Source organism: Pteropus vampyrus, unplaced genomic scaffold (genome assembly GCF_000151845.1).
Source record: "Pteropus vampyrus isolate Shadow unplaced genomic scaffold, Pvam_2.0 Scaffold123, whole genome shotgun sequence".
NCBI lineage: Eukaryota > Metazoa > Chordata > Mammalia > Chiroptera > Pteropodidae > Pteropus > Pteropus vampyrus.
The window spans coordinates 4,312,810-4,328,094 of record NW_011888904.1 but is presented as its reverse complement, the minus strand read 5'-3'; the positions used below and the strand labels follow the sequence as shown (position 1 = coordinate 4,328,094).

The window sequence follows — 15,285 nt, the reverse complement described above, 5'->3', positions numbered from 1 at the left end:
AAAAGGCCACACCAGAAACCAAGGCCAGCTGCCTCCAGTGTGAGTCTAGGTGCTACTCAGCGAGGGGAACCTGACTAAGCAAGGACACGCCTGGATGTGGCTTGGGTGGGGTTGCGAGTTGGGGGAGGTGGGGTTTCAGGGAATCTTCTGGGCTGAGTGACCTCTGTTATCCAGTTCGATGATGTCTGGGCTATGGTGGCACTATGTCTGCCCACTGGGAGGGGGAAGGGCTCAACAGGGAACAATAGATACTGCTGGCACTTCTGCACAGAGCAAGTCTTGGCTTGGGCCCTCACTCCAACAATGTCTCTCTGTAAGTCCTTGGTGCCCCTGCGCGCAGCCAGATTGGCACTGGTGCTCAGAGTGAGGAGGTCTGTCACAGCAAAAATCCACTCGCGGACACGGCCCCTTTAAGAGACTTCTGCTGCTGCTGCTGCCACAGCCTCTGTCTCACTCAGCTGCTGGAGACTGGGCAGCCCTGTGTTCTCGTCCTGTCCTACCTTTGGCCATTGCAGGGTGATTTCTTGGATTTCTCCCTAGTTGTATAGCTTGTTCATCCAGATCCCAGGCAATTTTTCCTTGCTGCTGCTCCTTGTTTCCGTCACAACTTTGATTTGGTTGCCAGAGGGATGAACAGAGCCTCTACCATTTATGCCATTTTTTGCTGGATTTGTTTTTTAAACTTATGTCTTTTAATGTAACGTGAAGTATGGACCTAACTTTATTTTTTTCCAAATGGCTCCCTATTTGTGCAAACCATTTATCTTTTACCGTTGATGAGATGTCGTCTTTGTAATACACTAAACTCTTATGTTTCTTTGGTTTTATTTCTATACTTTGTGAGTTGAGGTAATGGCACAAATTACTATTGGTCTGTCTATTCATATGCCAAAACCATATTTTAAATTATTGAAGTTTTATAATATATTTTCATATCTAATAGGACTACCCCCCATTCCTTTTCTTTTTCAAAAGATTATTGGCTATTCTTGCTTGTTTAATTATTCATATACAAATTTTAAATAGCTTGTGTAGGTCTAGGAAAGAAAACCCTGTTGATATATTTATTCAGATCTCATTCAATTTACCAATAAATTTAGGGAGAATGATGTTGAGTACCCTAATCCAACTTTTAATTCGGTGTTAGGAATTTTATGTTCTGATTGCTATTGTAAATGGGGCCTCCTTCTCAAGTGTATTGTCTAACTGATTATTGTCTGTGTATGTGTAGTCTATTGATTTCAAAATGTTAATTTCATATCGCCTTACCCTTTCTGAATTCTCTTATTGTATGTAGTAGCTTTTCAGTTGCTATTTTTTCAGGTATACAATCATATTTGCAAATGAAGATCATTTTACTTCCTCGTTTCCAATTTTTATGTCTTGGATGGATGTTGTGGTGTAACAATGGTTGTACTCCTGCCTCTTGGCTGCTCTCCCTTCTTCCTGTTGTTTTCCAAACCTGAATGGGCAGCATTCCTGACCATCCATGTTACTCAATATTCTCTAAATAAATTTCTTTTCTTTAAAAGCAGAATTGGTTTCCTGTTACTTTATCTAAGAAATCTGACTAAAAGTTTCATTTTGTACAGAGAGGGCCCAATGATACATCATCGATAGTGATATCAATTGTCATTTTTTGAGGGCTTACTGGTGTTCGAGGCATTGTGCCAAGTAATTTGCATATATCATATCAATAAATTCTGAGAGCATGTGATTTGAATTTTGTCCCTTGTTATAGTACCAAATTTGAACTCATTTTATCCTTTTCTTCAAAGAGTCTTTGGAAATATAAGATAAGAGTCGGTTTAATACGTTTATGCTTTTATTATTTGCCTTGACATCATAAAATCAAGTTTATTCAATTAACAGGTTTCAATCTTTTTAGCAGTGGTACTCAATTTCCAAATCAAATATTAACTGGAATTCCAGTATAAAAACAGAAGCTGCAAAGGTTAGGTAGACAGTGTGGTAGTAAGTTACTTAACCTAGAATCTTGTGATGCTTCTGAGCATAGACAGAAAAGAGAGGATGTTCAGGTGATGAAATATAGGCATTTCCAGACACAGATCTTGGTGGCCATTATGGGTTGAATTGTGTTCCTCCAAAAAGGTATGTTGACGTCTTAACCCCTAGTACCTCAGAAGATGACCTTATTTATTTTACGGAGGACGGAGGTAGTCAAATTAAAATGAGATCATTAGGGTGGGGCCTAATATAACTGGGGTTCTTTAAAAAAGAGGAAATTTGGACACAGATACACACAGAGGGAGGATGATGTGAAGACACAGAGAGAACACTGTCTACAAACCAAGGAACATCTAAGGCTACCAGGAGCTAGGAGAGAGGCATGGAACAGATTCTCCCTCAGAGCTCTCAGAAGGAACCAATCTTGCCAACACTTTGATTTCAGACTTCTAGTCTCCAGAACTGAGAGCCAATAGGTTTCTGTTGTTTAAGTCTCCTAGTCTGTGGTATTTTGTTACAGTAGCCCCAGGAAAGTAATATAGTGGTTTGTGTGGCCAGATTTTGGAGATGGGATATCCTACACATTCTAGAAAGCATGTTCACTGTACGTGCTTTTCAGGCATGGGTCAAAGACCTTGATTAGTTATATACTTATTATCAGAGATCTATTCTGGCTCAGTTAAGCGGACAATCTTTATAATTATTGAATTTATATCTTAGAGTTGGAAAAAGCCTATCTTTATGTATGTACTTTTCATCCTTCTTAAAAATATTGTTTGGCCCACACAGTGTTTTAAAGTAGGACACAAAATGTACTTGCTTACCAATTTTTAAGATCAGATTTCTTATAAACATTTCTGGATTTGTTTTTATTTTTATTTTTTCTTGAAAATGAGACTTTATGGTAACAGTTGGCTATTGCTAAAGATAGGCTGCTTCCTTTAGCCAGGTCACCAGCCTTTCTGTGAGCTATATCATTCCTAGGCCCATTTCACCAAAAGCAAAGAAGCAAGGGTGGCTGGAGCAGAGTGAAAAAGGAGAGAGTGATAGGAGGAGTACCCAGAGGAACATGGTAGACCTTGAGGCCATCATAAGGACTCTTGCTTTTACTGCAAATGAAATGAGGAGCTATTGAGAGGTTTTGAGCCAAAGAGTGACTTGACCTGACCTAGATTTTTAAATAATCACTCAGCTGCTCTGCTGGTATTAGACTGAAGGGAGAACACACTAGAATGCGATGGTGGAAGCAGGGACACCTGTCCAGAGGCTCTTTACAGCAGTCATGAGATGGCCTGGATCATGATAGCAGCCAGAAAAGTGGTGTTAAGTGGTGGAAGTCAGGATGTGTTGAACGTAGGGTCAATAGAATCTCCTGATGGATTAAATATGAGATACGAAAGAAGCCAGGCCAAAACCTCAAACATTTTGGCCTGAGTGATTGGAAGGATGGAGTTGCTATTTGAGATGAAGAAGCTGGAGGAAGAGAGAATTCCAGAGGGGGGATTTCAGGAGGAAATCCAGAGTTCCATTTTGGACATGCTTACCTTGATAGGTATAGTGATATCCAAAGGATATTTTGAATAAGCTGTTAGATATGAGTCTGGAGTTCAGGGCACATGTCTGGATGGCAAGAAACCTCTCATCTTCTGATCCCGTCTCATAATTTTTAATACTATCTAATGCTGATGACTCCTAAATGTTTATGTGAATTCAAGCAGATTGTGGTTGTATGGCTGTGTTGCCAGGGAAGGGAGAGATGGGCATCTTGGTCTGCCTTTTTATCTCTGATCAAAGAATAGGCATAGTTTTAGTTGCAGTGCTTGCGTCTCCCAGGTACCTCAGACATCACTGCTCTGAATGCCTACCCAGTACACTGAGGCCGATACAGTCGTTGGCTTTATTGAGTCATATCTAGAAAGCTATAGAGATAAATTGAATCAAGGTCTAAAATTCATGCCTGGCACTCTTTCCTCCATGCCACCTGCCAGTTTGGCAATTCTATCTTCAAAGACCCATTCTCCTTGCTTTCTCATCACCTTTCCAGGCATTTTAATCCCTCTCTTAATAACCCCAAGCCCCCTTAATTTCAGTAGTAGGAATATTAGTGCTGAGAAACTGAAGTATTAGGGAAAATCCTCAACTAAGACTCCAGCTACTAGGTGTATTTTGCCCTCTGTTAATTAATTCTTAATTGCTCCATCCAGGTTTAATGTTCTCAGGAATTCTATGGTCTCTCAATTCAATTCAACTTAATATTCTTCTTTGAATGTGCCTTTAGGTCTGAAGAACAGTGGTCTAGCATAGGGAGAAAAGGCATGCAGTCAACCAGCTGTAACCAAGACGTGAGGACCACACAGGTCTGAGAATTTCGGGCTGGACCTAGGACCTAGCTTTAACCTCGGGCCCGTCCTAGGGTCCTGTGCAGTCCTTCCTCGCGTTCCCAAGTGACAGGGGTTTCCGGCTAAGGCCCCCTCCTCCCAGGGGCGGGGCCTACCGCGCCCGGAGCCCCTCCTCCCCGGCTGCGCGCGGCTGCGGGCCCGGGTCACGTGAGCGCAGGGCCGCGGAGGAGGGGCCCTGATTTCCGGGCAGCGGAAGGAGACGCGGCCGCGTGAGGACGAGGCGATTTGAAAACACGCTGCGGGAGCGAGAGGCTGTGGCCGGCGGGGCACGCTGTCGCTCCCTGGGCTTCTGCTCGGACGCTCTTCCTCTCTGCCTCTGCGCTCCGGTCCCAGCGAGGCCCTCAGGTAAGCAGCCGCCGCCCGTCGGGGCCAGGCCCTCCCGGGGCGCGGGACAGTGCGCAGGGCCGTCGCCCCCCTGTCCGCGGCCCAGGCGTGCAGGGCGGGCCGGAGTTGTTCTGCGTCCCCCGGGGGTCGGGCTACCGCGCCGCAGAGGAGCAGGGCCTGGGTGCGGAGCGGGGCAGTGCGGAGGCGGGCGCTCGCGGGCTTTTGAAGCGCGTTAAATGACTGGGCGGGTTCGAGCGGTTTCAGGTCTTAGAGACTTTCAGGCCGGTGCGTGTTGATTGGGCCCCGGTTCTCCAAACGGTGGTCCTGACTGAGGTCCGCGAGAGTAGAAGAAACGATAGTTTTTAAAAACCCACGGGTCTTCACTTCTGGGAAGCGGAACTGAAGATGGGGTGGGGATGAGCAGTCGTTTCCTGGTCGGCCCTCTCGCCATCCAGGTGTGGAGGGTTCAGCGCTCTGTGTTGAGCAGAACTGGACCACAGGTTCTATCGAGTCGCCCCTGTCTGGGACATTTGCTTTAGAGAAGTCTGGTTTCCCCGATTGGCCCTTTCAGTAGAGTTTAAAGGAACTCATGAGCGTAAAAGGGGTTGGAGAAGAAATTTTCAAAGGCTGAGTGCAGTGTGTTTTCTCCTTGATTTTTTTTTTGAAGGGAAAAAAATTGGAAATTAGGGTAATGAGGTGGCAAACAAATTAGCTGCAATTTGGTTCGATCAGAATCCATATGCTCCAAGATGTCTTGAAATTAGAAGACCCCGAGTTGGAATATCGAGTTCAGTTTTAAAACTTTTGGGGCTCATCTGTGTAGGTCCAGAGATGTGAGAGTTCAGCCTCTGAGGCTGGAGTGCTTACCTTCTTTTCAATACCGGCTAATGTGAATGTGGCTTAGTTGGATTTGATTTGATGTGCTATGAAAATTTTTATTTAAGTGAAAATAACAATTTGCTAATAGAACTTTAAGAGTTCCTAGTATAAAAATATTCTCTGTGTATCATAAAAATAATATTACCAGCTTTTTAAAAAAAAAAAAAGCTAAAGGGCGATAAGCCCTCTTAATTTTCCTAACGGAGAGAAAACATTATGACAAATACCGAGTGATGGATGATAATATGGCATAAGCTTGACCGTGTGTTGGACACCCATCAGGTAATTAGCGGCCAAAGGTAGTACAGAGGACTGCAGGGTGGAGGGTTAATTCATTAGGTTTTTCTGATTTATTTTTCTTTCTGGTATGCTAGTAATAAAATTGTAGGGAAAGCTCACCAAGAGTGCTTGCTTAATTAAGTAAAACCATTTTTGTGTTCAGAGGCCAGGTGAGTATCAGGGCCTTCTTTTTAAAGGATGTTGCTTTTAGACTAGAATACTAGAAATGTGGGTGGGATGAAAACTTGGGACTGGGATAAATGAAATAAGGTAAGCCATTCTGCCACTCAGTTTTCCAATCTTCATCTTAATTCCATTTTAATGTATAACATAGAGCTGGTTTTGCAGAGCTCTGTTTTGTGTATGAATCCCTCATCAACTCCTTAATAAAGGACTGACATCTTTTTGAGCCACGTCTTTAAAATGGATTTAGTTCACCGTCCTCACATGGTTTTGAGGGAATTTAATATTGATATACATAATGCATCTAATGTTGTGCTCGGCATGCATTAGTTCTGAGATTTTAATAAAATATACGTGTTTGTGCTCATAGATTGTACATTTATCAGTGTGCCAAGCAGTTCTGAGTATTTTTACAAATAATAAGTTATCCCTATTTTGTAGATAAAAACGAAGTACAGTGGTTAAACTATAGCTAGAAAGTTGCAGAGTAATTAGTCTGGCTCTAGAATCTGTTCTTAACCTATGTAGCCAAATCCTACCTATAGGGCTCTAATTTGGTAAAACCTTGCAATCGTGTGAATTTGAATATGTCATAGGTGATTGGCTTCTGGATTTCTGGAACTTGAGCTGCCCGAGCTTGCATCAGCTATTATTCACAATAAGGCAAACCTTCATTTTACTCAATTTTTTTGTGTAGCGTTGTGACTTTTGAAAGAATAGCTGGACATAGGATAATTATGATAGACCAGGAGAAGTTTTATTTATTCCACAGATACTTAACTTACTCTAGTGGGTGTACAGTGGAAGGTAGAATTCATTATTTGGAAAAGGAAAAGGCTTCGAGAAGAGCTGAGCTGGTTCCAGGTATAGGAGGCTGTTTTTTAGTTTGAGGTTAGCTTGTACTGTTTTTTAGCTAGAGGTTAGCTTGTAGGAAGATAAAGCTGGAGAGGAAGTTGGGAAGGACCTGATATGTCTAGCTAAGAAGTTTACTGTAAGGGAGCACCTGAAAAGCTCCTGAGCCTGGTCAGATCTGTGTTTGGAAATAGCTCTCTGGTGATTCTCTAGAAAATGGACAAGAGTAGACAGTAGAGACAAGAATACCAGTGAGAAACTATTGAACAATCTAAGGTAGAAATAAAAAGAACTTAAGAAGTGACCTGGGAATGGGTAGGAAACATAGATCAAAGATTGTGTGTTTAAGTGGGAAGATTTGGATGTAGTGCAAGATGACATAGTTATGCCCGAGTTGTTATAATAGTGTCCTAGCTGGTCTTGTTCCTTATCCTTTTGTTACACTTTATTACTGCTTCCTTTTATACTGCCTTTTTATCTTGTTTTTTGTTTGTTTTTGTGGAAACTCTTTTCTGTTTGTCTAATCTGAACTTTTGCTGCCGTTCAAAAGGCTGGTATCTTCATTTTTGCTTATACCAAGCTTATCCCCTACTCTTGATCTATACCGTTTTCCTGGTTCATGAAATGCTCATTAACTCTGCTTGCAGCATATCTGAATCTTACCTATTTTTCAAGCACCCAGCTTAGTTTCATGAAACTTTTCCTAGCTGTTACAGGCTGCATTAAATAACATTCGTTTTCAAACTTTGTTTTGCTAGAAGTTCTTCGGGGGCTTTTAGGGGCCAGGAGCTTCCCAGTAGATACACAGTATATACTGTATATCTCTAGCAACTCTATACTGCTTTCCAGCCCACCCTCTCAGTCCTACCCTCAAAAAAATTTCAAAACGTTTCCAATAGTACATTGCTTGACAACAGGTTCCATGGCTCAGAAACCTTGACAAATCATTGGCAAGCCTTCCTGTTAATTACTCTGCTTTATAATCTGCTTTTTTTTGGAACTTTGTAAAGGTATTTTTCACTTAATATTTTAGTCCTTTGGTATAGTCACCATTGGCCTTGATTCTCCATATTTGAAATACATGGTAGAGTAAGTAAGTGTGAAAAATACCTTCTTTGAAATTTTATAATTTATCCTTGTCCTTATCCATTTTTAAAAATTAATTCTTTTCATTCAGCACTCAAGAATGACCAAAAAAAGAAAACGCCAAGATGATTTTCAAAAAGTAAAACTAAAAGTTGGTAAAAAGAAGCCCAAGTTAGAAAATGCTACTGTTACAAACTTTAAAACAAAGACTATACATCTGCCTGAGCAACTTAAAGAGGATGGAACACTTCCAACAAACAATAGAAAACTTAACATAAAGGTAAATCATAAATATTATTTTGATAAAATTGGATTTTTTTTGAAGTCATCTAGAATGTTAGTGTTTTTTTGAAAAGTTGTTTTAACTCTGAGTTATCGATAGGTCTTGAAGTTTGAAGTTCATTTGTTACCTAAATCTGATGTTGCTACTGCAGTTTTCTCACCTCCAGAAAGACTTGCTCGGCTAAATCCACATGATTTCTCTCTCGTATACTTATTTGGTGATTTACTATATCATCTGGAAATATCATGCATTTAACTTTTTGATGTGTTTAATGTGTCAAGTTGTTGCTCTTTCAATTTTCTTGCTGTTTTGTGGTTCATTGAGATAAGATCCTGTCTTACTCATTTTTGAACCCTTAATAGCACATAGTTTATTATAGGTTCATAGTAAATGTATGAAGTTGATGTTTAATTAGTAGTTTCGCTTAAAAATTTAACAGCTTTATTAAAATGGAATTAATACATAATAAAATTCATCCATTTAAAGTGTATAACGTAGTGGTTTTTGAAATATTTATAGTTAAGCTACTATCGCCATAATCTAATTTTAGAACATTTTTATCATTTGAGAAAGAAATCCTATGCCTATTAGAAGTCAGTCCCTATTCTTTCCCCCTAGGCAGCCACTAATATGTTTTCTATTTGTTTAGATTTGCTTCTTTTGGACATTTTATATAAATGGAATCATATAATATCTGGTCTTTTTTTACCAGTCTTTGACTTAGCATGTTTTTAATGTTCATCCATGTTATAACATGTATCAGAGCAGTATTACATTTCTTTGTGTTGTCAGATAGTATTCTAGTGCATGGTTATGTCACACTTTAGTATTCATCAGTTGATGGACATTTGGTTGTTCCTACTTTTTGAATCTTATAAATAATGCTGTTGTGGATATTAGTGAACAAGTCTGTGAGTATATACATTTTCTAATTTTGCCTTTAAGCTCCAGAGGTTAAATAATATCAAAAAGGTGTTTGAAGTCATGTTTTTTTTTCAGATTGTGTAAATTATTCCACAAGTAAAATTGTCAAATGTAATACTCTGAAAAAATACTTACACGTCCTGAAAAACCATTTAAAAAAGGCAGAAAGGGCCTGTGAAATTAAGGGTATACGAATGTACCTACCACATATTTGGTGTATAGTAGTTCTTTAAATAGCGATGATGATTATTGTCACTTTAAATGATACTGTGTCTAAGTGCCTAAACCTGCATGCAGGTTATTTTCAAAAAGAGAAAATTCTAACCAAAAATTATGAATATTTTTCTTAAGCTAAAACTATTTTAAAGATAAAACAATGTTTCCGATTTTAATAAAAGCTGAGTAACATTTAGAAATACTCATGGAAGCAGTTTCCCCAAGGAGTGTCACTTAATTGGCATAGTTTTAGCATGCTTATTTGAAAATGATATAATATGTGTGTGTGTATATCTTTGCATGTATATACCTTAAACCTGTATTTTTATTTTTATTTATAGGATTTGCTATCACAGATGCATCACTACAATGCTGGGGTTAAACAAAGTGCTCTTCTTGGACTTAAAGACCTTTTGTCTCAGTACCCTCTTATAATTGATGCACACCTTTCAAACATATTAAGTGAAGTGACTGCTGTGTTTACAGATAAAGATGCTAATGTACGATTAGCAGCAGTTCAACTTCTTCAATTCCTGGCCCCCCAAATACGAGCTGAACAAATTTCTCCATTTTTTCCTTTGGTAAGTGCCCATCTCTCTAGTGCCATGACTCACATTACTGAAGGAATTCAGGAGGACTCTTTAAAAGTTTTGGACATTCTGCTGGAACAGTACCCAGATCTAATTACTGGCCGTAGCAGTATATTGCTTAAGAATTTTGTAGAACTTATTTCTCATCAGCAGCTGTCCAAAGGACTGGTAAATAGAGACAGATCCCAGTCCTGGATACTTTCTGTAAATCCTAATCGGAGACTCACTTCTCAGCAGTGGAGGCTGAAAGTCTTAGTGAGACTAAGTAAATTCCTTCAGGCCTTGGCAGATGGATCCAGTAGGTTGAGAGAAAGTGAAGGACTTCAGGAACAAAAAGAAAATAACCATGCCACTAGCAAGTCCATTTTTATCAACTGGAAGGAACATGCCAACGACCAGCAACACATCCAGGTTTATGAAAATGGGGGTTCACAGCCAAATGTCAGTTCACAGTTCAGGCTACGGTAAGAAGGATTTCAGTTATGTCCACACTCAGTTTTCTTATATTGAATTATAACTGCTGACCATTGATGACTAATGATGGGAAGACACGCAGTTGTCTTTCATGTTTCATATAGTTACTCATGATTTGATTTTATTTACTGATGGGAGAAGTCATTTGAAAATATTAATTCATTTCTAGCAAAGCCTAATGAGAAGTAAAACTTAATAGTCTCTTGGCTTTGTCATCTTAGAATTCTATTTTTCTTACTAGTCTTGATTAATGTAATTATCAATTCATGGTGCTTCATTTTACTCATACTTTAAGATTTAAGGAGTGATGATTTTTAATCATTAAATTTGTTTTCATTTTCACTCTTCTTATTAGGTACCTGGTTGGAGGATTAGGCAGTGTGGATGAGGGCCTGTCATCTACTGAAAACTTGAAAGGATTCATTGAGATAATAATTCCATTGCTAATCGAGTGCTGGATTGAAGCTGTGCCTCCGCAATTAGCTGCCTCTGTTGGAAATGGTATAGAACGAGAACCACTGCAAGTTATGCAGCAAGTTCTTAATATTATTTCCCTTCTGTGGAAACTCTCTAAGCAACATGATGAAACCCATAGATTGGTAAGAACTAATGCGATCTTTATTTTCTTAGTAATGCCTTTATCATAAATGGACAGATTAGATATCAGCATATTACTGTTAATTGGTTATGCATTTTCCAAAACTTTCCCAGGGTTTAACTATAAACTTGTTTCTTTTTTTTGCCCCAAATAGCAAATTAAAATAGTTTTATGAGATTATTATCTGAATATTTTTAAAAATTTAAGTTAAATGCATAACTTAACATACTTGATTTCACTTGTTTTAGATATAATTCACAGTAGGGTTATAATTTATTGTTTATGGTAGATTGATTATATAGGAACATTCTAGTTTCTGGAGGCCTCTTTTAGGATTAAAAAAGTTGTTTATTAAGTAGTCTCTTCCAGTTTGTGCCATACTGCCAAGTTTAGCAGAAATGAATCAAACTGAAGATCTCATAGCCAACCCTGAGTTGTTTTTAAACTACTGTGTTTTAGAGAAGCTACACACAGACTTGCTTAGTGTATGCTTTTTTGTTTTGATAAAGGATGTAAGGTCAGAAAACACTCTAAAAGTTACCTTTACTGTAGGTAAGCTATGGTTGTAGGTATGGTGTGAGTGAAATTAACCTAAGTGAATTCCAAGTCATAGCAGTTTCTTACTAGAAAGCTGAGAGTAAAGACATGTTTCTTGATGAGTAAATTCAACCTCCCATTTGGGGAGAATTGCTGGCAGCTTTTTCTAAGTGTTTTGTTACATAGCGCAAGTTAGGAAGAACAAGCCATAAGTTTAATTGGTGCTAAATTAATTTGGTAGTACGTTAAAAAGGGCAGCTGCAGGAACAGTACTTTAAAGCTTGAAACATCTGGTTTATAGAAGAATTTCTTCAAGGACTTTTGACTAGACAGATGTGAAACCTTGAGGTTGCCTACATGTATATAAAACTGACAAGGCAGTTTTTTGGTTTTAATTCTTTTTATTTCAAGCTGAACTTTACAATCAGTCAGTATGCTACATAAAAGAAAACTAGGGATAAATGAAAATAGTACTTGATAATCTTGATAAGCATTATGTAACTGTACTAAGGTGTGTGTTTCTTTTAAGAGCTTATTCTGTTAACCAATTACTTATTGTCTGTAGGGATGTTTGATGAATTGCTTTTTCAAATAGAAAGGCATTTTGATTATAGTTTCGAGCCTGTCTTATGATTCATTGTAGACATTGGCAGGAAATCAAACATGGTTGGGGGTATAGTAGATGATTTTGCAAAAGCAAATCTTGTCCTTTATGGCAGTTAATCTGTGATGTAGGCTAGTGACAATAATAATGCATACAGTTTCTTAGAAAAGTATATATTATTTGCAATCTTGAATCTGTTTTCATCTGAAAGACTAAGATAGAAATGAAAAGTAATGATACTCAACATGCACCTAGTCTTTCCTTCAGTTTTAGAAAGATGGGATATAAAAACTCCAAGCATTTTGGCGTTTGGTTATATATAGTCACAGATTAATTTTTATTACTGCTTTAGTAATAATATTAGGTAGGACCAAATGCAAATTTATTAATTGTGCTAGTTTTGGATCATCTATTATTCAGATAACACTGTCAAAGGATCTAAACACTGCCTAATTTTATGGATATTTATGCTTTAGAATTATCCTATGCTATTATAACATGACTATATTTATTAGCAGTTCATTAACATAGGATACTAAGTTCAGAAGACTGTTTTGCATAGACTGTTGAAGGCTGTGTAGAATACCAAATTGGAATACTGTCTAAAATTGAAATAAAGTTATGGGGATTAACTTAAATAGGAATGGTATTTAAAAGCTGGTAAAATTCTGGTAAAATTCCACCGGTAAAATTCTCTGATTCACCTTGGCAAATTATTATGTTGAACTATAACAATAACTGGATAAGATTTATTATTTTAGAGACAAAGTATAAATATGTATCTTATATAGATGATGTTAAAATTCATTTTAGTTTATTTTTTGTTACTGTTCCCACTGTTACTTCCCCTCTGTCCTTTACCTTCAGTTGGGCTCCTGTACTAATAGCTTCAGGGTCAGTATGATAATTATACATTATAGAAATTTTGCTGTGTCTTAGCTTTGTCTTTAATGCTTGCAACTTTTTTTGTTTATATGTCTCACTGCTGTTGTCTTTTTCCCATAAGGATTAGAATTTGTGAAGAACAGTCAAGTACAATCATTTATCAAAGATTTTTGAGCATCTATGAATATGGCTATTTAAATTAATTAAAATTCACTTCCTCAGCCACACTAGCCACATAGTAAGTGTTCAGTAGCTCCATGTGGCTAGTGGCTACTATGCTGGACAACACAGGTATAGAACAATTCTATCATTAAAGAAAAGCCTGTTCAGCACTGCTCTGCAGTGTGCCCGGTGCTGGTCTAGGCTCTGGAAATACAGTGATAAGCATGACTGACAAGGTGCTTGTCTTCATAGAACTTACAATCTGGTGGGGCTGACATATGATGAACATAGGTGTAATGTCTATACTAGGAAGAAAGATGAAAATAAAGCAGAGTATAGAGAGAATATGTGAAACAGTGAGCGGGAGCTATTTAAAATAAGTGGTCAGGAAATGCTTTCATGATATTTGAATTCCACTGAATGAAGGAGCAAGTCTTGTGAAGACCTGTGGGAAGAACCTTTTAGGTATGGGGGACAGGAAGTAAAAGGCACTTAATTGAGAACAAGTTTAACTAATTTGAGGAATAGCAGGAAGGCCTGTGCAAGTGAAGTACTGGGAGAATAGTAGAAGATGAGGGCGAAAAAGTGAGAGTGGCCAGCTCATGCGAGACCCTGTGGTCCATGGTAAGGAGTTTGGATTTTAATTCCTTATCTTGTGGTGAAAAGACTTTGGAGAGTTTTGAGCACAGGAGTGGCATGATCTGAATTATGTTTATTTAATATTTTGAATTCACAGAACACTAATGAACTCAAATGTGCTCACCATCCAGTTCTAGCAAATTTGTGGAGCCCAAATCATCCCATGGATGACCATTCCTGCTCTACCTACACACCTATTCTCTTTCTCCCTTCTTGTATTATTTCGAAGCTAGATTTATGTTTTAAAAGATCACTGGCTGCTTTGTAGAGAATTGACTTCTGCGAAGTAAAAGGAAAAGCAGAGATACCAGTTAGGAGGCTATTGCAGTAATCTAGGTAAGAGATAAAGATGGTTTGGAGTAAAATGGTAGCTAGTGTTTGAAGTGATGAAAAGCAGCTGGATTCTGGTACAGCCAGCAGGACTGCTGGTGTGCATAGTGCAGGAAAGAGGAGCAAGGATGAGGCCTGGCTTATGATCCAAATGACAGTTCAGTTTATTCATGTTAAATTTAAGATGCCTTTTAGAAGTCCGAGAGATGTTGAGACTACATGTATAGGCCAGGAAAAAGAAGAATCCAGTAGAGGATACAAAGGAGTTGTACTGTGACTAACTTTTCACACCTTCGAGTCCCACATCTCAAGAAACCCCAGTCCCTGGAAAAATGGAATGGTTGGTCCTCTGGATTGCAGGAAATAAGAGTGTTGTAATCTGGAATTAGACTATTTCAAGCAGAAGAGAATGATACATTCACAAATACTGCTAAAGAATTTTAGAGGAGTTCATTGCTTTATGAAAGTGTTGAATACCTTTAATGAGAGATTATGGAATTGCTGGGGAATAGAGTTATGGTATAAAAAGAACACTAAGTAGAAGACTTTCTTGTATATTTTGTAAATATTGCACTAGTGGTTCAAGTTCAGGATTTTCTTAAATCTTTATGCTCTCTCTTTTTCTTCTCTTAAACAGATAAAAGCAAGTAGTTACTAAGTACCAAAAAGATCTGTGGGTGAAAATTGGATGTCCTAACAGTTTATTCTGATTTCAAAATTTATTTACATGTTATGTCATAGCAGGTGTATTATAATGGTATATTTATAGTTGAATATCGACAAATTGTCAAATTTCTGCTTAAAGTTTTTTTTTCTGCTTAAAGTTTTAATGGTTATTTAAATTTTTTTCTAGTAGGTTTTCTAATCTTTGCTTATTTTAATAGGAGTCGTGGCTTCGAAAGAATTATCTTATTGATTTCAGACATCATTTTATGAGTCATTTTCCATATTCCTTAAAAGAAATAACCAAACATAGAAGGAAAGAGACAAATAAAAGGTATTGTAATTCTTTGCCATTGTACAGTCTTAAAAACGTTTAACTTGAAGTTATCAGAAAATAATTAGCCTTAAAC

At 38.0% G+C, this 15,285-nt stretch overlaps 1 protein-coding gene across 2 annotated transcripts in view; it reads left to right on the top strand.

Annotated features, from left to right (window-relative positions):
- The first annotated feature begins 4,515 nt into the window (after positions 1 to 4,515).
- The window catches only part of TEX10 (testis expressed 10), a 41,505-nt gene continuing 30,735 nt past the window's right edge, over positions 4,516 to 15,285 (top strand). Inside the window, exons 1-6 of one of the 2 annotated variants that reach the window (XM_011366268.2) lie at positions 4,520 to 4,712; positions 8,062 to 8,250; positions 9,735 to 9,974; positions 10,263 to 10,447; positions 10,813 to 11,056; positions 15,097 to 15,209. In XM_011366268.2, the coding sequence (XP_011364570.1) occupies positions 8,071 to 8,250; positions 9,735 to 9,974; positions 10,263 to 10,447; positions 10,813 to 11,056; positions 15,097 to 15,209 (962 nt within the window). In that variant the 5' untranslated portion in view covers positions 4,520 to 4,712; positions 8,062 to 8,070. Of the gene's footprint in view, positions 4,713 to 8,061; positions 8,251 to 9,734; positions 10,448 to 10,812; positions 11,057 to 15,096; positions 15,210 to 15,285 lie in introns of both variants that reach the window. The other variant, XM_011366267.2, reaches the window with a different exon arrangement.